The sequence below is a fragment of the Cydia fagiglandana genome, chromosome 9 (genome assembly GCF_963556715.1).
Source record: "Cydia fagiglandana chromosome 9, ilCydFagi1.1, whole genome shotgun sequence".
In the NCBI taxonomy this organism is placed as follows: Eukaryota; Metazoa; Arthropoda; class Insecta; order Lepidoptera; family Tortricidae; genus Cydia; species Cydia fagiglandana.
Window position 1 is genome coordinate 5,088,006 of NC_085940.1, and position 24,284 is coordinate 5,112,289.

Here is a 24,284-nt window from a genome sequence, read left to right on the forward strand (position 1 = left end):
GGCGGAAAGTCGCCAGCCTGTCGGTATTCTACAGGTTGCACTTCGGGGAGTGTGCCCAAGAGCTACACGAGCTCATTCCACCGTCCCCATTCTACCATCAGACTTTTAGACGCACGGCCGGTTTCCATCCTTACTTGGTAGATATTCCGCCAATTCGCACTAAGCGCTTTGCTTCTACTTTCCTTATGCGCACTGCCAAGGAATGGAATTCCTTGCCGGCGTCTATATTTCCGTGCTCTTATAACCCGGCAACCTTCAAATCAAGAGTGAACAGGCACCTTCTGGGCGAGCTCGCTCCATCGTAGGCCACGTCTACGCCTCGGCTAGTCTGTGGCCATGAGTAAACCCATTAGACATGCGCGAAACAGTGCTTCGAAAAGTGATGCTATATCACATCACTTTTCCGAACACGTAATGGTACACTGAGATATCACATCAGCACATCACTCATCACTCGAAACATGACCCGACCGTGAAACAGCGCTCGGGCGCGCGCGAGATGGCCACATTACAGCTATCTCTTACATTACACAGCGCATCTACAGCACTCTAGTGATTCTAGGCGTTTCGGATCCGTATCGGCGATCGATCTATTTATTACGCGTTGCGTTTTGTCACCTTTATGTGAAAGATTTTTTGTTAGTTCTTATGAATTATAATATAATGTAATTATAGTAGTATCCCCTATAATGGGCGTGGAACCAGTAATGGGACAAAAAACCACAATTCCTCTGAAATAAGTATCTAAAAGTAGTTTATAAACACTGGATATATTTTTATCATAAATAAGAGTCCTAGAGCTGTTTATGTTTCAATTTTTATTAAATTCGGTTATCTTTTAAGAAATTGGCGTCAACCCAAAAGTTGTCATGTCACTGAAAAAAAATACCACTACGAATTCTTAACAACTTCGCTAAGAGAGGTGAGTTAATTTATTAAATTTTAATTAATTAATACTTGATGAAAACTAGAATGTGTTTTGTTAATTGCATTTATCATGAGATAAGGTATACAACACACTAATGTTGTGACTCCACAGATGTAAAAAAATAGTGGTATTTAGCCCAATCCCATTATAGGAGCTGTAAAACTGCATACCTCCTATGATGGGACAATTGACATAATGATGCTTGTCATGCCATAATATCATGTTTTTAAACAATACAGAAGTAAAATGTAGTTACGAAATATGTCGACCAGTAGGTATTCTCGGACTTCGGATAAATTAATATCGTTTTTCCAAACTTTTATTTAAATTGCCCTGTTAGTTAGTGTAGGTCAAATCTTGGTAGCTGAATTTGATCCACTTTTCGATTTCCGATTCAGTTGAAATTTTGTGTAAGTATGTAATTAAGTATGCAAATCCGGATGATAATGCAATATTATGATAACATGGACCTGATCTGATGATGGAGACAGGAGGTGGCCATGGGAACTTTATCGCAATAAACCCTAACTAATTTTGTTTGGGTCTATTAGAATTGTCTCGATGGATCTAATACAATAATAATTGGCTGTGGAAAGAAAAATACATTCAGCAATAAAAGCTTATACCAAAAAATGATTTTTTTGCCATAACTTATTCACCATTTCAATATTTTATACTAATAGAGCAATGTCCATTATAGGGGGCCCATTACTGGATCCATGTCCATTACCGGGGGCCCATTACTGGAACTTTGGTGTCCATGACTGGAGAAAAAAAACATAGTTTTAATTTGTTAAGTATGTGGAAACTCCTTGCAGTATCTTTGATACAACATGCCAAAAACATGAAAGACGGATAGGACTTTCATCTTTTAACACGCTAAGCGGTAGACCATTTACATTTATAAGGGAAATATCATAAATACTCCAAATTTCCTCTTAAATGTCCCATGACTGGTGCTGTTACTATATGTAATATGTATGTAAGTTTCGGAGGTAGATAATTGCCTATGGAGCTTCCCGATATGGCGAGTATTCTATAACAATGCGTACATTTTGCTCGCTTTGGTTCTGTCTCCGTAAAGTGGTTCATTTATAGCCATTTTTTTTAATAGGTCAATCAAGTTAAAGTCACCAATAGTCCGTAAAAAAGCGATTACTCATCAGCACTAATACATTATCAGAATATTGCCATAACGAAACTATTATTTACACCTTTCACACTTTATTTTAAATAGATTTGCAATTTAGTTCACTCAGCCTTTATAAACAACTCTAATTTCTACAGTCAGTCTCGATATGCACTAATTCACAATTAAATCAAAGGATAAACAAGTATTAACTCGTACTTAGTTTGCCGCGAACCGCGAAAGTCAAGCAAACTATCAAACATTTCACAACAATAATAATAAACGGTTTTCTTTTCGTCAAATTCAAAATCGCAAATAAATTACTCCATTTGACCGTGTCTTTCTTGTATTATAAGAAAAACATTTTAAGCTCTACGCGGACGCATTAGAGTTTTAAATCTATTGCAGAAAATCATATTCGTAAAAATATTAGTGAGTGACAACTTAAACCGCGGCGATCGGCCGAGCGGACCTATCCGAACGGTTCCGAAGATCGCCGAAAGCATCGCAGAGCGAGAGCGAGCGAGCACTGAGTGCGAGTGCGAGCGAAATAACAAAGCAATGATGGCATGGCATGGCGAACAAACATGACACTATCACAAGTCACATTGCACATTACGCGCTCCGTGCGTAGACTTGAACTGACCGTTCATATCGGCGAGTCAATGTATTTGGAATTGAATCCATTTCGCGCGCTTCGGCCGGTCGTTGGCGCTCGCGCGCTCGGTGCGGCTCGCGTGATGCGTGATGTTTGAAGTACTGGTTGATTTCGCGGAGAGATACGTAATGCCATATTACGTGTTCGAGAGATATCTCATTTGTGATATTACGAGCATTACTTACACATGTCTAAAACCCATGCATAATAATAATAAAAAAAAAAAATACCGCTTTCTCTAGTCTCCTATGATCAACGGTCTTACTCGGTCATAAGGGTAAAATTTGGTAAGCAAAAAAAGTGTCTACTATCCGGTTTATGTACAGTCACCAGCAATAATATGTTACTCTTCGAAGGCCGCAAAAATATGTGACACGCTCTTATGGCTCTACAAATAAGATCGTGTCAGATGTTTTTGCGGCCTTCGTAGAGTAACATATTATTGCAGGTGACTGTACAACCGTGCCTTCCATTCCAATCTAGAGGGAAAGGGAAACTGCACCGTAATGGTGTTTGTGCGGTTTCTTTCACCGTAGAGCTCTTCTGTGAAGGAAAACATCAATTAATACTATAAGTCATATGTAAGTATTTCAATCTAATTAAAAATTACTTTTGAGTTCAATTACCTGAAGCCATTAATTCTTAATTATTGGTTTTATATGTAGGTAATAACTCGTAATTAATAACACGTTCGGTCAACATCAACACTAGTGTATTGTGATGACACAATTCGCGATAAGTAATAAGATTATGCATTCAGTTTCATTCAGACCGTTATCGCAGAAACACGCGCGGCTGAACTTTGAAACTGTTCTAATATGACCGAAAAAGTGTGGCTAAGATTCGAGACGAAATCAAAAGATGGCGCTACACTGAAGCTGAGGATACAAGACTTGCCTCCTGAGAGGGTTGACGAGGCCGTGGAGCTGAGGTTGAAACACTTTGCGGCGGACGAAGTCGTACACAAAGCAGCAGGTATGATGACATGACAAAATTATAATCATATTTAAACTACTTATTCATGCTTATAGGTAAACGAAAAACATTGTTTTACAATGAAGCAGAAACTTATCTTTAAAACTGCCTACTCTCTACAGATATATTCGTAGTGCAAAATTGTTTTCCATCATATTCTCTCGGAAACATTCCTGTATTTGTCATAGGTACTTCAGTCAATCTGAGTACCTACTTTTTGTACCGAGACTGACTGAAATAGCAAAACACGTTCGTACGTTTCCGTTAAGGATTTTGGAAGGCAGCATTTACCAACATTTTTGCGCAACCAATACAGTTTCTTCATCCAAGGTATCACGAAGAATCCAGAGGCAGTGGAGTCGTATAGAGAATATTTGAATATGTTCAAGCAAGACCCAAGGCGCAGAACTGTCATCTGCTGCGAAGACCAAGGGGATTATGCCGGGGCTATATTGGGAGTGTCGAGTGTATCACTCGTGACGGAAGATTTCAACTGGGATCAGATCTTGGAAATGATTAAGGTTTGTCTGGCTGGCTTATCGAAAAGAGAAGGTGCATAGATCCTATACTATATTTGAGCAAAGGATAAAGTTCCTATGTTCATGTATGCTTGCGCTATGCTGAGAAATATTTGAAATCTAGAATTCTAGACACATATCATAATTGGTTGACAACACCTATACATATTTCTTCCAGAAAAACAGTCCCGAGGAAATCAGAAAGTTAACAGCAGTCTTCAAAGCAACTTCGGACATGTACAAACCCGTGAAAGAATTGAATCTGAAAGAGTACCTGGATGACGACAGCGTACTGGTGATGCCGGGCTACAGGAGGTGTGGAATAGCGCAACAGTTTTTAAAAACAAGGTATGTATTACAGGTAGCATCTGTGCCCCATACATTCCACGACTCTTTTCTTTCCGCACAGACTCTATATTGGTCCAACATCTCTAGGTAAGTATTTACTGACACTAGTGACGGTACTGACGTAAAGTCAGCGCATGCTCCACTGTTTTTTAAATACTACTATGTATTTGTATTTTGTCAGGTGTTTTAGGTAAAGCCCCCTCCAGACTATGCGCGTGAATCGCGGGCGAAGCCGCGAACGCAAGTGTGGCGTCGATTTCGCAGATTGTTCACGCCTTCACGCCTTGTTCACCGTTTTTTGTCGGTATTTCGGCCCGCGTCAAAGGAGACGCGAAGCGCGAACTTGCAAGACTCCACATTACACAATATTTTGGCTCCTCTGTGGCAAAATAAATATGAATTATATTATATTAAGCAGCTATATTTTACGGTTTTACAATAAAACAAAATGGAAAAACAGCTAAATCACGTATGATGCCATAGATAACTAACAGTTAAACTCGATCAGCTGATGCTTTTCCGCCATATTGCCGCAAACCAAACTGCGAAATCGCCGTGAAGTGTGCGAGTGTGGAGTCTTACGTCAACTTCGCGATATGTTCGCTCCGCGACGTCGCGCCGCGATTCACGCACATAGTCTGGAGGGGGCTTAAGGTCAGTACGGGTAAGTGTGGCATAGGGACAAGTGTGGCTGGCCTTAACATTGGGGCCTGTTTACACATTAATTAGTGTTTAAGTTTATTTATTGCGAGGCGAGGCCAGCCACACTTACCCGTATGCCCCACATATCCGTAATGACGTTATACGAAATTATGATCACTAAATTTTGCCTTCCATTTTTTTTACAGACGCCTACAGTGTGCTGAACTAGGGGCCCTCAAAACAGGAGGGTGGATGACAGGGTACGGGACCCAAATAGCGGCCGACAGGGACGGGTGGGAGACGGTCTTTGAAGTCAAGTACGATGACTTGTCGCGCGAACATGACCTGGTCTTCGAGGACGCGCCGCCCACCATGAAGTACATGATAGCTGGACCCTTGACTACCTATAATAATGGGGACTAGTTTTTGAATATTTACTTATCTTAGAATTTATCTATGTTATCATATTCTGATTTTAGTCCTCAGGTTATTGTTATTACCTGTATGTAAGCGATACAACGGCGACAAAAGAGTGCCAAAATCACAGATTTATTTTTGTAATTTGAGTTGAGATAACGTACATACAACTTTAAGTCCAAGGGTTACAATATAAATAGTTCAAAAAATGCTAAAGTCGTCTTTCAATTTAGTTACTATACTAGCGATAGCGGTTTCGAGTGATGAAAAAAAAGAGCAAGAGGAACCCTTTTTTGGAGCAAGGAAGGAAAGGGGAGGAAGCGCAAGAGGAAGGAGAAAGGAAGGAAGGTAAGGAATGAAGGAGGAAGCAAGTAGGAGGAGGAAAGGTAGGAACATCAACAAGGTATTTGAATTAACGTTTTTAGATGGTAGAAATACCACAATATAATCGAGTTTTGCTCCAAAGGTTAAGTAAGGAGTTCACGTATAAGACGCCCACCTGGAGGGAGTAAATCTGTTGCACTATAGATACTCACTTGAATCAGATCTCCGTATTCCCGAAGACTCTTCTTGTACAGGTAAACAGCAGCAAGAAATAATATATTGGACAAAAACTTATGTTGACTTACCCGGGGTTCTTCTTCCTCGCGTTATCCCGGCATTTTGCCACGGCTCATGGGAGCCCGGGGTCCCTTGACAACTACCTATACTCCTAAAAATTGTCGTAGGCAAAGTTTTTACGGAAGCTACTGCCTTCTGACCTTCCAACCCAGAGGGGAAACTAGGCCTTATTGGGATTAGCCCAGTTTCCTCACGATGTTTTCCTTCACCGAAAAGCGACTGGTAAATATCAACTGATATTTCGTACATAAGTTCCGAAAAACTCATTGGTACGAGCCGGGGTTTGAACCCGCAACCTCCAGATTAAAAGTCACTCACCCAGGGTTCATGGTGATAAACACGGAGCAGGTGGGGTTGAGGCTGATCTCCGTGCCCTCAAAGATGAACCGCTTCTCTTTCCGCAGGATCGCCAATTGGATGGAGAGGATCTGCTGCGCCACAACGGACAGCACTTCCAGCTCTATACGGTTGAACTCGTCGAAGCAAGCCCATGCGCCGGACTGTGCTAGACCCTAAATAAAGAAACAAGTTAATTAGTACAGCAGGGGCCTATTTCTCGAACGATATTAGACTAATAATATTAGTGTGTTGCCATGGTAACCCATACGATTTGACAGTTCGCGGACTAATAATATTAGTCTAATAACCGTTCGAGAAATGGGCCCCTGTAGTGCATAATGATTTTCCATCGTATTTTCACGGAAACGTACGAACGTGTCTTGCTATTTCAGTCAGTCTCGGTACAAAAAGTACTGAAGTTGACTGAAGTAGCATGAAAAATAGGAACGTTTCCGAGAAAATACGATGAAAAGCAATTATGGACTGCATCTATTCTGTAGTGAATAATAGCGCAATCTCTACGGAAGCATTTAGGTACAGCTAGCTGCAAAATTGCATGGAGACATTATGAAATAATTAATTCATAAGGTAGCTAGGAAATTTTGTGATTCTTCCCATTTGTGCCCGGCGGGGACAGATGGGAACACACCCCGTAACATAAGTTTTATTTTGTCATGATACTATTGAAAGTATATTATACCTTGAGGAAGAGGCAGAAGACCATCAACCTGGTGGTCCTATGTCTAAAAAGAGATGAGGACACAAAACCTGACCACACAGACAAACCAGGATAGATAGTCCTGGCGACGACGTACGAGGAAGCCCGACGCCAGCTGAACTGGGAAATGGGCTGGAAAAAGAAGAAGAGATTGTACCTTAAAGAATTTCCCAAGCGCCTTGTAGTCCAGCCCGTCGGAGCAGTTGAAGACGACGCACTTCTTGGCGACGGCCTTCGCCAAGTCCTTGGTGGTCTCCGTCTTGCCGGTGCCAGCGGGGCCTTCGGGCGCTCCGCCAAGGTTCAGCTTTAACGCGCTCATTAGGGTCCTAGGAAAAAAAGAGATGATTCTGACTTAACATATTATTTGCCTTTTTTTGTCGATGTGGGAATGCTGTTACGCATCGTCAACACCGGTAACCACTGTAAACAGGTCATCTGGGCGCAACATAGTTTCATTTTTATCGCCTGTCACGTGACAGGCATGGTGACAAGCGAAAAAAATAATGCGACCGTGCTACCCACAAAACAAAGAAGTAATAGAAGTGAAACGTATGTCTATAGCGTGTGGCAAGATTATGGTTAGCTCCATACACTTTCAGCACACACTATTGTCAGTTCAGCATGGCGCTTTTGACATGTCAGATGTGAAAACGATTCCAGTAAAAATTAGAAATAATTACGAATATGCCGTGCTGCTCCATTTTGGAGTGTAAAAACACTAGCCGGACAAAAAATATTAGATATGGAGGCATTTCATATCATCGGTAAGTATTATTTCATGTAATATTCCAATATTTTTTACATTTTCGGTTTCCGCAAGGATTTTTGGATTGTTTAGTACAAAAATCAGATTTGTGTAGATGAGATAAGGTTGATATCTACTTAGCGTAAAAGTCATGTACGGGTGCGCTATTCGCCTACAGTGCGAGGACTATCAAAAAAGTTATCGATGTCGATGTTCGTATAAATATACACAGTTCGGTTTGTTTATGTTACATGTTACATGTTCTTAATAATTTATTTTTGTTTTACCTCTGGATGATCATATCGAAAAAATCGTCGCTTATGCACATTTTATATTATGTACAAAAAATGTTCTTACTTATTTATTCCTATTCAATGGATTATTTGATTTTAAGTTTTTCTTATAATACTATAAGAAAAACTTAAAATCAAATAATCCATTGAGAAAATTGACAAATATGTATGGATACTATACAGTATCCATACATATTTGTCAATTTTCTCTATTAAATACGAGTAGGTAAAGGTGTCAGTTTTAAGCTGTCACATAATTTTACTGCCGGGTATTTGCTGGCCAGTCTAAGCCCGCTCCACAAGCTTGCACAAATCTTGAAGTGTTCTTCACATTGCGATGCATGCGAGTACGCACCATGCTCCGGTAAAAACGTGCATAGTGCTATCTCGCTCGTACATCAGAGCGGCATTTCTATCCGCATTATTGTGATAAGTTGATAACCGTCTATGCATATGTATTACTTTATTTTCGACGATTAGGTACTTACCTACTTACTTTTTAACCGACTTCCAAATCCCAAAGGAGGAGGTTATCAATTCGGTTGTATGTTTTTTTTTATTTTTATTTTTTTTATTTTTTATGTTTGTTACTCCATATCTCCGTCATTACTGGACCGATTTTGAAAATTATTTTTTTGATTGTATGTATATGCATACAGATTGGTCCCGTTTTTGTCAAAATCCAGTTCTGATGATGGGATCCATGAGGAATCGACGGAACTCCTCAAATCTTAAAGGCATACACATGGTGATTTTTGTGTTTTTATCAACAAATCAAGCATATACATTCAAAAACGTGACATTTGATGAAGTGGAACTGCTGATGATGATCAGAACGGAACTCTTCAACGACGCATAGTTCACGGTTGGCGATTTGTCCTCGTCGTTATGTTTGTTAAGCAAGTTAAGTTTTTAAGCCACATTTTTGTCAAGCTCGAGTTCTGATGATGGGATCCATGAGGAATCAAGGGAACTCCTCAAATCTTAAAGGCATGCGTATAGAGATTTTTGTATTTACATCAGAAAATCAAGCATTTTCATTAAAAACTGTTGCATTTGATGAAGTGGAACTGCTGATGATGATCAGAACAGAACTCTTAAACGACGCATAGTTCACGTTTGGGGATTTTTCCTTTTCGTTATGTTCGTTAAGCAAGTTAAGTTTTTAAGCCACATTTTTGTCAAGCTTGAGTTCTGATGATGGGATCTATGAGAAATCGAAGGAACTCCTCAAATTTTAAAGGCATGCGTATAGAGATTTTTGTATTTTCATCAGAAAATCAAGCATTTTCATTAAAAATTGTCGCATTTGATGAAGTGGAACTGCTGATGATGATCAGAACGGAACTCTTCAACGACGCATAGTTCACGTTTGGCGATTTGTCCTCTTCGTTATGTTTGTTAAGCAAGTTTAGTTTTTAAGCCACATTTCTGTCAAGCTCGAGTTCTGATGATGGGATCCATAAGGAATCGAGGGAACTCCTCAAAAAGGCATACGTATAGAATTTTTTGTATTTTCATCATAAAATCAAGCATTTACATTAAAAACTGTCGCATTTGATGAAGTGGAACTGCTGATGATGATCAGAACAGAACTCTTCAACGACGCATAGTACATGTTTGGTGATTTCGAATTTCGATTTTGACTTGGACTGGGACCCGGACTCATACCCGGATCCGGTTCGGACCCGGACTCGGACTCGGACCCGGACTCGGACCCGGACTCGGACCCGGACTCGGACTCGGACTCGGACCCGGACCCGGACTCGGACTCGGACTCGGACCCGGACCCGGACCCGGACTTGGACCGGGACTCGGACCCGGACTCTGACTCAGAGATCCGGACCTTGACCCGGAAAACCATGATACCTAAACTAAATAAACCACTATGATTACCTACCATAAAATGTGGGTATGATGATGCCAAACCCCTCCCGCTCAAACTCCCGTACACCGCACCGCATGCGCCGTTAAGTGGGTTAGGTTAGATTTGAACTGCGATCCTCACAGAACCGAACAAAAGTGGGTTAGGTTTGGTTAGAACTGCGAGTCTTACAGAAACGAAATGCTACTAGAAAAGTGGGTTTGATTACGTTCGAACTGCGATCCTCACAGAACCGAACTGCTATCAGAGAAGTGGGTTAGGTTAGGCTAGAACTACGACCCTTACGGAAACGAAATGCTGCTAGAAAGTACTGGTTTTACCTCCTTTTCTACATAGTGCACCATCTACCATAATCTTTCACCGGGCCCCATAGAAGTCGGTTTTTTTTTCTTAAAAATTATTAATAAAAAAAATCTCGTATTGAAAGTAATCACGCCACCAACCACGCATATAACTGTAAGCGAGTAGGTATATAATAAAAACTGTTACTCTTTAGCACACCCCAGAACAATATTGCTTTGTAATGACGCAAAATAATAACCTGCTAGCCAATTAGTGCTAACCCGTTGTGTACTTATAGTTTTTTTTTTATTAAATCAAATTTCTTATCCTCCCACCGCGATGCGTGTGTGCGTGCGTGAAAAATACGCGAGATGCGTATTTTTTACCTGCAATTAATATTCTCACTAGATGCGTGCGTAAAAAATACGCAAGTAAGTGTAAGTGTAGTTAATAAGTGTTCACAATACTTATTAACTAGCACGTTATTATTTTAAGGCAAAACAAAGCAATAATGTTGTGTCAAACATCAATATGAATCTCCGATATAAGCTCGTATGCAAAATTATTAAAAAACGCTAATTATAAACAATGGAAATATTATTAACAATATTTTTTGCACTTAGACGGTTATCAACTTATCACAATAATGCGGATAGAAATGCCGCTCTGATGTACGAGCGAGATAGCACTATGCACGTTTTTACCGGAGCATGGTGCGTACTCGCATGCATCGCAATGTGAAGAACACTTCAAGATTTGTGCAAGCTTGTGGAGCGGGCTTAGACTGGCCAGCAAATACCCGGCAGTAAAATTATGTGACAGCTTAAAACTGACACCTTTACCTACTCGTATTTAATAGAGAAAATTGACAAATATGTATGGATACTGTATAGTATCCATACATATTTGTCAATTTTCTCAATGGATTATTTGATTTTAAGTTTTTCTTATAATACTATAATCACGCCACCAACCACGCATATAACTGTAAGCGAGTAGGTATATAATAAAAACTGTTACTCTTTAGCACACCCCAGAACAATATTGCTTTGTAATGACGCAAAATAATAACCTGCTAGCCAATTAGTGCTAACCCGTTGTGTACTTATAGTTTTTTTTTTATTAAATCAAATTTCTTATCCTCCCACCGCGATGCGTGTGTGCGTGCGTGAAAAATACGCGAGATGCGTATTTTTTACCTGCAATTAATATTCTCACTAGATGCGTGCGTAAAAAATACGCAAGTAAGTGTAAGTGTAGTTAATAAGTGTTCACAATACTTATTAACTAGCACGTTATTATTTTAAGGCAAAACAAAGCAATAATGTTGTGTCAAACATCAATATGAATCTCCAATATAAGCTCGTATGCAAAATTATTAAAAAACGCTAATTATAAACAATGGAAATATTATTAACGATATTTTTTGCACTTAGACGGTTATCAACTTATCACAATAATGCGGATAGAAATGCCGCTCTGATGTACGAGCGAGATAGTTTCTTATAATACTATAAGAAAAACTTAAAATTTCTTATAATACTATAAGAAAAACTTAAAATCAAATAATCCATTGAGAAAATTGACAAATATGTATGGATACTATACAGTATCCATACATATTTGTCAATTTTCTCTATTAAATACGAGTAGGTAAAGGTGTCAGTTTTAAGCTGTCACATAATTTTACTGCCGGGTATTTGCTGGCCAGTCTAAGCCCGCTCCACAAGCTTGCACAAATCTTGAAGTGTTCTTCACATTGCGATGCATGCGAGTACGCACCATGCTCCGGTAAAAACGTGCATAGTGCTATCTCGCTCGTACATCAGAGCGGCATTTCTATCCGCATTATTGTGATAAGTTGATAACCGTCTAAGTGCAAAAAATATCGTTAATAATATTTCCATTGTTTATAATTAGCGTTTTTTAATAATTTTGCATACGAGCTTATATTGGAGATTCATATTGATGTTTGACACAACATTATTGCTTTGTTTTGCCTTAAAATAATAACGTGCTAGTTAATAAGTATTGTGAACACTTATTAACTACACTTACACTTACTTGCGTATTTTTTACGCACGCATCTAGTGAGAATATTAATTGCAGGTAAAAAATACGCATCTCGCGTATTTTTCACGCACGCACACACGCATCGCGGTGGGAGGATAAGAAATTTGATTTAATAAAAAAAAAACTATAAGTACACAACGGGTTAGCACTAATTGGCTAGCAGGTTATTATTTTGCGTCATTACAAAGCAATATTGTTCTGGGGTGTGCTAAAGAGTAACAGTTTTTATTATATACCTACTCGCTTACAGTTATATGCGTGGTTGGTGGCGTGATTATAGTATTATAAGAAAAACTTAAAATCAAATAATCCATTGAGAAAATTGACAAATATGTATGGATACTATACAGTATCCATACATATTTGTCAATTTTCTCTATTAAATACGAGTAGGTAAAGGTGTCAGTTTTAAGCTGTCACATAATTTTACTGCCGGGTATTTGCTGGCCAGTCTAAGCCCGCTCCACAAGCTTGCACAAATCTTGAAGTGTTCTTCACATTGCGATGCATGCGAGTACGCACCATGCTCCGGTAAAAACATGCATAGTGCTATCTCGCTCGTACATCAGAGCGGCATTTCTATCCGCATTATTGTGATAAGTTGATAACCGTCTAAGTGCAAAAAATATTGTTAATAATATTTCCATTGTTTATAATTAGCGTTTTTTAATAATTTTGCATACGAGCTTATATCGGAGATTCATATTGATGTTTGACACAACATTATTGCTTTGTTTTGCCTTAAAATAATAACGTGCTAGTTAATAAGTATTGTGAACACTTATTAACTACACTTACACTTACTTGCGTATTTTTTACGCACGCATCTAGTGAGAATATTAATTGCAGGTAAAAAATACGCATCTCGCGTATTTTTCACGCACGCACACACGCATCGCGGTGGGAGGATAAGAAATTTGATTTAATAAAAAAAAAACTATAAGTACACAACGGGTTAGCACTAATTGGCTAGCAGGTTATTATTTTGCGTCATTACAAAGCAATATTGTTCTGGGGTGTGCTAAAGAGTAACAGTTTTTATTATATACCTACTCGCTTACAGTTATATGCGTGGTTGGTGGCGTGATTACTTTCAATACGAGATTTTTTTTATTAATAATTTTTAAGAAAAAAAAACCGACTTCTATGGGGCCCGGTGAAAGATTATGGTAGATGGTGCACTATGTAGAAAAGGAGGTAAAACCAGTACTTTCTAGCAGCATTTCGTTTCCGTAAGGGTCGTAGTTCTAGCCTAACCTAACCCACTTCTCTGATAGCAGTTCGGTTCTGTGAGGATCGCAGTTCGAACGTAATCAAACCCACTTTTCTAGTAGCATTTCGTTTCTGTAAGACTCGCAGTTCTAACCAAACCTAACCCACTTTTGTTCGGTTCTGTGAGGATCGCAGTTCAAATCTAACCTAACCCACTTAACGGCGCATGCGGTGCGGTGTACGGGAGTTTGAGCGGGAGGGGTTTGGCATCATCATACCCACATTTTATGGTAGGTAATCATAGTGGTTTATTTAGTTTAGGTATCATGGTTTTCCGGGTCAAGGTCCGGATCTCTGAGTCAGAGTCCGGGTCCGAGTCCCGGTCCAAGTCCGGGTCCGAGTCCGAGTCCGAGTCCGGGTCCGGGTCCGAGTCCGAGTCCGAGTCCGGGTCCGAGTCCGGGTCCGAGTCCGGGTCCGAGTCCGAGTCCGGGTCCGAACCGGATCCGGGTATGAGTCCGGGTCCCAGTCCAAGTCAAAATCGAAATTCGAAATCACCAAACATGTACTATGCGTCGTTGAAGAGTTCTGTTCTGATCATCATCAGCAGTTCCACTTCATCAAATGCGACAGTTTTTAATGTAAATGCTTGATTTTATGATGAAAATACAAAAAATTCTATACTGTAGCGATGCTACATACTTGCCTATGATAGATACATACTTTTCCATACAGGATAACCTGTACAACATGACTGTCGCATTTCCAACAAAATAACATACACCAGAGTATGACACTTATGTAAAACTGTAATGCACCTTCTCAGCTGTAGGTTGATTAGCATATACTGCCTCCTGGCTAACTGGTTTCGAAGAAACAAGTCCAAAGAGCATGCCACTCGAACGGAACTTGTCACCCAGATTGTGCAGAGATTGTTGAACCAAACCTGGCTTCACGTATATCAAAATTATCCTCGTGATCCGTTTTAACTGCTCAAGTAGGTCACATCCTAATTTAATTTGTATTTTAGAATCATTTATGAAATTATATAAAAACATAAAAAAGACTTTCGTTGGGTAGTCGTAAGTTTGACAGCCCGGTGACAGCTAAGAATATAGGCGTTTTGTTCAGGCATAAGCAAGGATATATTCCAAAGGAAACAAAGTAGAAACGTACGATATAAATGTAATTATTAGAAATTATTATTAACCACTTAAAATATCACAAGTATTAATGAGCATTGGTATTTTTTCGAGAATCATTCGATTTAAAAAAGATTTAAGTTGGTTTGACGTTTAATGTGTTGATGTGAATCGAAACGCAACGTGTCCGGTAGGGGAAGATTTCGAACTGTCACTGTCACTTCACTTGGACTTGGAATGGGAATACGCTAGGATGTAGATGGTTTCTAATTAAAGATTAAGAGGAATTGCCTCGTCTCTTTCCGCCGCCTGGTCCGGCTGGTGGGAGACCGATTTGTAAAGTGCGTATATCGCTGTGCGTGAATTGTGCGCGTGATTTACTTAGTGCGTCCCGTGTCGCCGATGGACATGAGCACGGTTGGTGATCGTGTTCCCAGGCGCGCTGTTGCGCGTCCCCGATTTTGCTGAGCGTCATGCTGACGCTGCTTCTACGCCATAGGGCGCGGCCTCGACCTGCAGGCCGTGTGTCGGATGGCTATGCTGCCGTCCGACGACTCCAAGGTGTCTTCACGCGGGTCCTTCCCGTGAAACTCCAAGCGCCGCGGCTTGTTCTCGCCTTAGCTTGTCACAGCTGGGGCTCGATGAACGCCCGCCGCTGATCTACGTCGATCTGTCTGCTACGCTAAGTTCCAGGATGAAAGCTACATCCGGTATCCGTGAGTGCACTAGACTTTCGTTTTAGGTTTTGGCCAAAACTCCACGTTTCGCCCGTCTCGCGATCGTAGGTTAAGAATTGCCATAGTGTCACCCCATAACCGCCGACAGTTTAGAGAAACCGATTGTATTTTGAGCAGCGCCCGCCCTAAAGCGGAGTGCATTGTGAGTAGTTAGCGAAGTGTATTAAATTGCATGTCATATATTTGGTTTTATCTTTTCAATATCCTACCAAGTTCCCATTAACCAGGTTAGAGTAACAAGAGGACCCTTGCACTCCAATAGTCCAATGTTTTACTGCGGATCTTATCCGAGGCATTTTTCCCATTAATTATTTAAACATTTAAAAACCTTATTATTTTTTATACACTACAATGTCACGCTACTAAAAATCTTATTATTTTTTTATTCACGACAATGGCGCCCGAAGAAAGTTTAAATTAAATATATAGCCTGGTTATTGTGAGCTTGGGAAGCGATAACATCAATTTATAAAATTTTTGTCATTTAAAAAACTTTATTTTTAAAAAATTTAGTGAAATTATTTGTATTCAAAATATAAAATTAATTAATTTGTAAGTTTACTTGTGACAGGGTAGCAAATTCATCAATTATTACAAATATTATTAGGCTACACTATGACTAATTAGCATAGCGCTCAGCCACATATTATTTTTTTCACCATGCTCCATTTGAGAGGTAGGTAATTTATTTTAACACTTCCAGTATAAAGTGAAGTGTTACCAATTTATTATACTTTTTTACATACCCTGACACAAGCAAACCATTTTTTCTACCGACATGCCGGACGGGGAAGGAGAGGAATTTCATGAAGTAGGAGGGGGGGGATACCTTATCTACTCACCCCTACCCATGCCTAATGCCTCATTGTTTAATACGCGACCATGGGGTGCCGCGTTAGACACCCACCCGCCCGACCCACCCATTTCAAAAGTATTAAAATATTTATTCATTTTTATTTCTCAAACCAACTCAAACTTTTCATTCCGCAGACTTAGCATGACAGACGAGACACTCTAAATTCTATTGTTTTTGACTTATTCAGTTCTAAATAGAACTATTTTATAGAACTTAAATGTTCATAATATTTGTTTTTGTTTTTTTTTTGAAATTTGAGGAAATTGGTCTTAGAATCAACCTCAATTTCAGCTATCTTAGCATAGCATTTTTTAAAGTTCTGCTGAAACATGCACCATTTGTATTCGCTAAAGGTAGGGACATGTTGTTGAACGGCATGCTGCATTCCATTTGGAGTAGTATTCCTGATTCGTCACATAACCTCCGAATTTCCGACTGCTAGAGCAAACCGCTTTGTAGTTAAGGTAATCTGGAAAAAATCAGTTACCATTTAATTTTAAAGCATTGGTTCAGTAACATTATGCTCAATATTATAATTTCACAAGGTGTATTTTCAAGTTAGTAACTTATTTTTTTTATTTGGGTGAACTTAGGTAACAACCCATTTTTTTTGAGTACGCGTACCTCCTTGACTCACTTGGTCAAGATTTTTTTTCAAGCGTTTCTAGGGAAACCAAATTTTTTTGTGACTACACACCCTAAGGGTCCAGGGTGATGTAATTATATTAGATATAATTCACTGACTTAGACATGAAAAAGAAAACCAAGTTTTTTTTTTCACTTAGTGTAAGCCCACTGGCTACACATTGGGATTTGACTTGAGTGTGAGCTACAAGTTAGCCTCCACTATTGTATTGGATAATCTGTAGATATAAATTAGCAACTAGTTCCCACATTACATTAAGGTACTAGTAAGTTAATCTTGTACTCATAGGCATGTACATAGTAGGGCATGCCATATTAAAACTTAATTCTTAATATTGCATTATGTATATAACTACTTGTAATATACTAAATAGTAAGAATTTATAAATATAGTTGAAAATACTTAATATTTAAATTGGATTTAAATACTTTAGTGAATCTTAGAATAGGGAGTTAGCTTATTATTATTTATGTTGAATAGTGGCTAGACCAGTCAATAGAGGATTACTTGAATTAAAAAAAATATTTTTTAGTTAGGTTGCAGAAACCACAGTGTAGTGGCCATGCACTGTGATTTCTAATAGAGTTAACATTTAGAAATAAAACTTACAGTCCCAGAGATGGACATAGATAGATTAAAACATAATAATATTTAGCATATCTGCATGTATAATTAACGTCCTAATGGACTCGTTGAGTAGGTATCCGGTTAATTTTTTTTTTTTCTCCGGTTACCCCGGCTGCCTCGGTTAACCGGTGCTTAACCTCTTTGCCGAGAGAGGGGATATTGTAGCGATGCTACATACTTGCCTATGATAGATACATACTTTTCCATACAGGATAACCTGTACAACATGACTGTCGCATTTCCAACAAAATAACATACACCAGAGTATGACACTTATGTAAAACTGTAATGCACCTTCTCAGCTGTAGGTTGATTAGCATATACTGCCTCCTGGCTAACTGGTTTCGAAGAAACAAGTCCAAAGAGCATGCCACTCGAACGGAACTTGTCACCCAGATTGTGCAGAGATTGTTGAACCAAACCTGGCTTCACGTATATCAAAATTATCCTCGTGATCCGTTTTAACTGCTCAAGTAGGTCACATCCTAATTTAATTTGTATTTTAGAATCATTTATGAAATTATATAAAAACATAAAAAAGACTTTCGTTGGGTAGTCGTAAGTTTGACAGCCCGGTGACAGCTAAGAATATAGGCGTTTTGTTCAGGCATAAGCAAGGATATATTCCAAAGGAAACAAAGTAGAAACGTACGATATAAATGTAATTATTAGAAATTATTATTAACCACTTAAAATATCACAAGTATTAATGAGCATTGGTATTTTTTCGAGAATCATTCGATTTAAAAAAGATTTAAGTTGGTTTGACGTTTAATGTGTTGATGTGAATCGAAACGCAACGTGTCCGGTAGGGGAAGATTTCGAACTGTCACTGTCACTTCACTTGGACTTGGAATGGGAATACGCTAGGATGTAGATGGTTTCTAATTAAAGATTAAGAGGAATTGCCTCGTCTCCTTCCGCCGCCTGGTCCGGCTGGTGGGAGACCGATTTGTAAAGTGCGTATATCGCTGTGCGTGAATTGTGCGCGTGATTTACTTAGTGCGTCCCGTGTCGCCGATGGACATGAGCACGGTTGGTGATCGTGTTCCCAGGCGCGCTGTTGCGCGTCCCCGATTTTGCTGAGCGTCATGCTGACGCTGCTTCTACGCCATAGGGCGCGGCCTCGACCTGCAGGCCGTGTGTCGGATGGCTATGCTGCCGTCCGACGACTCCAAGGTGTCTTCACGCGGGTCCTTCCCGTGAAACTCCAAGCGCCGCGGCTTGTTCTCGCCTTAGCTTGTCACAGCTGGGGCTCGATGAACGCCCGCCGCTGATCTACGTCGATCTGTCTGCTACGCTAAGTTCCAGGATGAAAGCTACATCCGGTATCCGTGAGTGCACTAGACTTTCGTTTTAGGTTTTGGCCAAAACTCCACGTTTCGCCCGTCTCGCGATCGTAGGTTAAGAATTGCCATAGTGTCACCCCATAACCGCCGACAGTTTAGAGAAACCGATTGTATTTTGAGCAGCGCCCGCCCTAAAGCGGAGTGCATTGTGAGTAGTTAGCGAAGTGTATTAAATTGCATGTCATATATTTGGTTTTATCTTTTCAATATCCTACCAAGTTCCCATTAACCAGGTTAGAGTAACAAGAGGACCCTTGCACTCCAATAGTCCAATGTTTTACTGCGGATCTTATCCGAGGCATTTTTCCCATTAACTATTTAAACACTTTAAATCTAATTATTTTTTATACACGACAATACGTATGCCTTTTTGAGGAGTTCCCTCGATTCCTTATGGATCCCATCATCAGAACTCGAGCTTGACAGAAATGTGGCTTAAAAACTAAACTTGCTTAACAAACATAACGAAGAGGACAAATCGCCAAACGTGAACTATGCGTCGTTGAAGAGTTCCGTTCTGATCATCATCAGCAGTTCCACTTCATCAAATGCGACAATTTTTAATGAAAATGCTTGATTTTCTGATGAAAATACAAAAATCTCTATACGCATGCCTTTAAAATTTGAGGAGTTCCTTCGATTTCTCATAGATCCCATCATCAGAACTCAAGCTTGACAAAAATGTGGCTTAAAAACTTAACTTGCTTAACGAACATAACGAAAAGGAAAAATCCCCAAACGTGAACTATGCGTCGTTTAAGAGTTCTGTTCTGATCATCATCAGCAGTTCCACTTCATCAAATGCAACAGTTTTTAATGAAAATGCTTGATTTTCTGATGTAAATACAAAAATCTCTATACGCATGCCTTTAAGATTTGAGGAGTTCCCTTGATTCCTCATGGATCCCATCATCAGAACTCGAGCTTGACAAAAATGTGGCTTAAAAACTTAACTTGCTTAACAAACATAACGACGAGGACAAATCGCCAACCGTGAACTATGCGTCGTTGAAGAGTTCCGTTCTGATCATCATCAGCAGTTCCACTTCATCAAATGTCACGTTTTTGAATGTATATGCTTGATTTGTTGATAAAAACACAAAAATCACCATGTGTATGCCTTTAAGATTTGAGGAGTTCCGTCGATTCCTCATGGATCCCATCATCAGAACTGGATTTTGACAAAAACGGGACCAATCTGTATGCATATACATACAATCAAAAAATAATTTTCAAAATCGGTCCAGTAATGACGGAGATATGGAGTAACAAACATAAAAAATAAAAAAAATAAAAATAAAAAAAAACATACAACCGAATTGATAACCTCCTCCTTTGGGATTTGGAAGTCGGTTAAAAAGTAAGTAGGTAAGTACCTAATCGTCGAAAATAAAGTAATACATATGTATAAAAAAACTGAATAGTTTTTACGTGTACATTGATCATTAATAAGCGTTTATCGATATCACACCGAATCATGCACATCCCTATCGCATGTGTCAACCTCATAGTCGAATATTTTATCCTATCGCATTCACTCTTGGAAAAGCCATGCAAGTGTAAAAAGGATAGAGCATAAATGACAATTTGTCAATGATTTGTGTATTTTTACAAAAAATAAAAATCGTAGTGCAATTATGACATAATTTTATTGACTGTAAAGTTCAAATTACTGTGATGGGCAAGGGCTCATAATTCCTTTCGAAATAAGAAAATATGGCCAATTTTTGTGACAGCGTTTTGGCGACATAGGTTCTCATACTAATCCAGGCACATGCCGTTTCCCGTCAGAGCGCGACGCGCTCATTCTTTCTTCCGTGGTGCTACCGGTGTTGGTTAGACGTTTTGTCACAGTTTTTGTAAACAAGTCGCCACTTGTTTAAACACCAATCCAGATCATTACCACTGTCGGCTCGATTCGAAAAATGAATTAGATTTCTACTAGACTTCAACAAGTTACGATATGGATAATTTAAAGATATTTGTAAGATAGATCCCACCAAAAACATTCTGTAAAAAACTAGCCAAGTCTCGATGGAGCTGCTTGTTTATCTCTAAAAAGTAATGAAATCTAGACAAAGTCGAGCCAAGTCTAAGGTTCCTTACTGCGATTTCTTTATTATTATAGTTAATGTTGTGTGACTTGGCCGTTGAAGGGTACACAAGGGTACAAAACCAGGTGCTCCGTGACACCATTGCACCAATCTGTCGCCAGAACCGCTACCCATTGACGATGGAAAATTGCCACTTGATTCAATAACCAGTCAATTGTAGGCTTGATAAAGCTGCGTATTTCAATAATACTTATGTATGGGCGAGCCTGAAACAAACACTTCTTTTTGGTGCAATGGCAGATTGGTGCAATGGTGTCATGGAGCACCTGGTTTTGTACCCTTGTGTACCCTTCAACGGCCAAGTCACACAACATTAACTATAATAATAAAGAAATCGCAGTAAGGAACCTTAGACTTGGCTCGACTTTGTCTAGATTTCATTACTTTTTAGAGATAAACAAGCAGCTCCATCGAGACTTGGCTAGTTTTTTACAGAATGTTTTTGGTGGGATTTCACTTCTTTTTGTAGAAACGTGGGCATATTGATTTATTTTATTAGATTTTCTTATTTAACACATTTTTTTTCTTTTTAGGAGTAGTTTTTTTTATCATTACAAATCTTTCTTTTCTTTTTTTCCGGTTCTGATTCTTGTACAGTAGCAACAGTTTTTCGTATTGCCCATTCATTAAATCTAATAATTAAATAATAATCAGTAATCCGTCACTAATCATCATATAATGACTTGGCAATCGCACATAATGCTTTACTCGTACCGTACTCGTAAATATGTGTAATGCTCAAACTGCAATTAGCGCTAGCGTTGTGTTCAATTAGAATTATTTTTAATAGGTGACGATGATCCTTTTGTCATTATGCAGCCGTGCGATGGCCAAGTCATTATACGTATTACAAATTAAAGATATCTTATTGATACGGTTTTAACACCCCCTGGCACTGATTAAAATAACCGACTTGGTTTCACATTACATCTCAAAACTTTTTTGTAGTAAAAGCGTTGCGAGACTTGCACCTTTTTACATGTAATGTTTTTGATGGGATCTCATCTCTTTTTGTAGGCAGTCCTTCTTTTCGGGTACTCATACCCATACTATGTATACACATATCATAACTAAACATATCTTCATTCATACTCACATCGTACATCGTAGAGTACCTTTACTTTACTTTACCTACTATTTGTAGGAACTGCAACAGTAACTTTGTAATATCATATATTTATATGGGATTACAAACTTACTTATGCAGTTCTTAGATCTTTAAAACGTGACTGATATTGCAATATTTTTAGGTTTTCCCTTTATGTGGCCATTAAACCCTAACTCTGTACCAAATTTCAGCTCTCTGAGTTTATGGGAAGTACTAGTTCTATTCTGATGATCATGAGTGAGTTTCATAAATGCGAAACTTTGCTTTCGCTTAACTTCGGAACTAAATGACCTACAGACTTGAAATTTTGGATTTTAAGTATGTGATTATAGCTTACTGGATGACCAAAATTTCTTCGTTCTGGTCTTATCCAGAGGTTCTCAAATAGGGGCCTGAAAATGCGGCGAAATGGTTCCAGTAAATATGGTACGGCAGTGTTTGCTTCGCGCTCGACTTGGCGGGGGCACTGCCGTGCCCCCCGATATGTCAAATTTGACGTTTCCGCGATTCTGGAGGTCCTCTTGAACGATTTCGACAAGTTATGACTTAGATATCCAAGTTACATCTAGTCGATATCTAATGTAGATCTAGTTGATCTCTAAATCGTCTCTAGATCTTGTGATTATCTCGAAATCCGAATAGGCCTGTGTGTCTTTGTTATAACGGAAAATGTAACAAGGTCATGTCTCAACAGAGGTAGGTACCATAAATCAACCAATTTACTTAAATATATTTCTACAATAATTAAAAATTGCAAGGTATTTTAACTATTTTACAAATGCTACAAAGTATCTCATTAACATGAATTCACAATAACTAATAAGATCGACTAGGTATAAATAATAATAATAAGTAGGTACATTCAATTAAAAGTAATGAATGACAAAAGGTATAGTTCATGCACAGGGCCTATTGTAGTCACCTGAACAACGATCAGTGAGCGGCGTGGCCACCGGTCTCCCGGTGTTGCCCAGGTACTCGAACCCACAGTCCACCTCGGTGGTGATCATGGCGCAGGTCATTTTTAAAGCTATTGCTACACAACAATTGTAGTCACCTGAAGCAGCGATCAGTGAGCGGCGTGGCCACCAGTCTCCCGGTGTTGCCCAGGTACTCGAACCCATAGTCCACCTCGGTGGTGATCATGACGCACGTCACTTTTAAAGCTATTGCTACACAACAATTGTAGTCACCTGAAGCAGCGATCAGTGAGCGGCGTGGCCACCAGTCTCCCGATGTTGCCCAGGTACTCGAACCCATAGTCCACCTCGGTGGTGATCATGGCGCACGTCACTTTTTCTCCGCGCCAGTAGTAACGCAGTTGCGATATCCAGTTGAAGTCGGCGACATCGCTGACGCCTTTTTCGACCATTTCTTCCAGAATAGAACGACCTGACGGGAAAAACTAATATGTAATATAGGCAATATTAGGTATACAGATTGATAATTTCACTTAGATCCTAAATAATACTTATAAATCGCCGCAAGTTGATTCTCAATTTACAATAGAGTCAAATGATGAATGAAGTTTAAGGATTTTAAATTTTAACCTTTTTTCCAAAGATTAACTCGAAATAGTGTCTATGGCGGTCTAGCATGAATTGCGTTCTTGCACGCGAGTCCATACTTGAAGTCGCGCTAGACTCGCTAGAGGTATGGAGTCGCGCACAGAACGCATCTCATGCTAGCAAGTCTGGACGGTCCTGATTGTGGTAAATATGTCTCCAATTTAGAAACCCTCTAATTCACGTTTTCAAGCAAAAGAAACCACTTCATCGCTTACTATAAGGACGTAATTTGCTTGTATCTTTATAAAAATAACCTGTCACAGCGTCCTTATGGCAAGCGACAACGTGATACCATTTTCTTGAAAACGACGCATTAATTAACCAACATTCTTATAATATCAGAAAGTTTGCAAAATA

The 24,284-nt window shown here is 39.3% G+C and overlaps 3 protein-coding genes across 5 annotated transcripts in view; 2 read left to right on the plus strand and 1 right to left on the minus strand.

The window, feature by feature from the left end:
- LOC134667199 (GSK3-beta interaction protein-like) overlaps positions 1-24,284 on the plus strand; it is a 170,003-nt gene that overhangs the window by 74,777 nt on the left and 70,942 nt on the right. The window lies entirely within an intron of this gene.
- Positions 1-24,284, minus strand: part of LOC134667206 (dynein axonemal heavy chain 3) — a 156,757-nt gene that overhangs the window by 71,432 nt on the left and 61,041 nt on the right. Inside the window, exons 23-25 of the mRNA XM_063524532.1 lie at positions 23,553-23,751; positions 7,451-7,619; positions 6,555-6,748 (exon numbers count right to left, since the gene is read on the minus strand). Of these exons, the coding sequence (XP_063380602.1) occupies positions 6,555-6,748; positions 7,451-7,619; positions 23,553-23,751 (562 nt within the window). The remainder of the gene's footprint in view (positions 1-6,554; positions 6,749-7,450; positions 7,620-23,552; positions 23,752-24,284) is intronic.
- On the plus strand, positions 3,466-5,621 carry LOC134667646 (uncharacterized). The gene is made up of 4 exons (XM_063525069.1): positions 3,466-3,690; positions 4,021-4,211; positions 4,387-4,556; positions 5,405-5,621. Exons 1-4 carry the CDS (start codon positions 3,534-3,536, stop codon positions 5,619-5,621), a joined length of 735 nt encoding a protein of 244 aa, XP_063381139.1. The 5' UTR covers positions 3,466-3,533.

Bases quoted from the DNA above. Each gene is read 5' to 3' on its own strand.
- LOC134667646 (XM_063525069.1), top strand. From the start codon at position 3,534: ATGACCGAAAAAGTGTGGCTAAGATTCGAGACGAAATCAAAAGATGGC. The intron at 3,691-4,020 runs GTATGATGACAT...TCTTCATCCAAG, and splicing joins AGTCGTACACAAAGCAGCAG to GTATCACGAAGAATCCAGAG. The intron at 4,557-5,404 runs GTATGTATTACA...TTTTTTTTACAG, and splicing joins CAACAGTTTTTAAAAACAAG to ACGCCTACAGTGTGCTGAAC.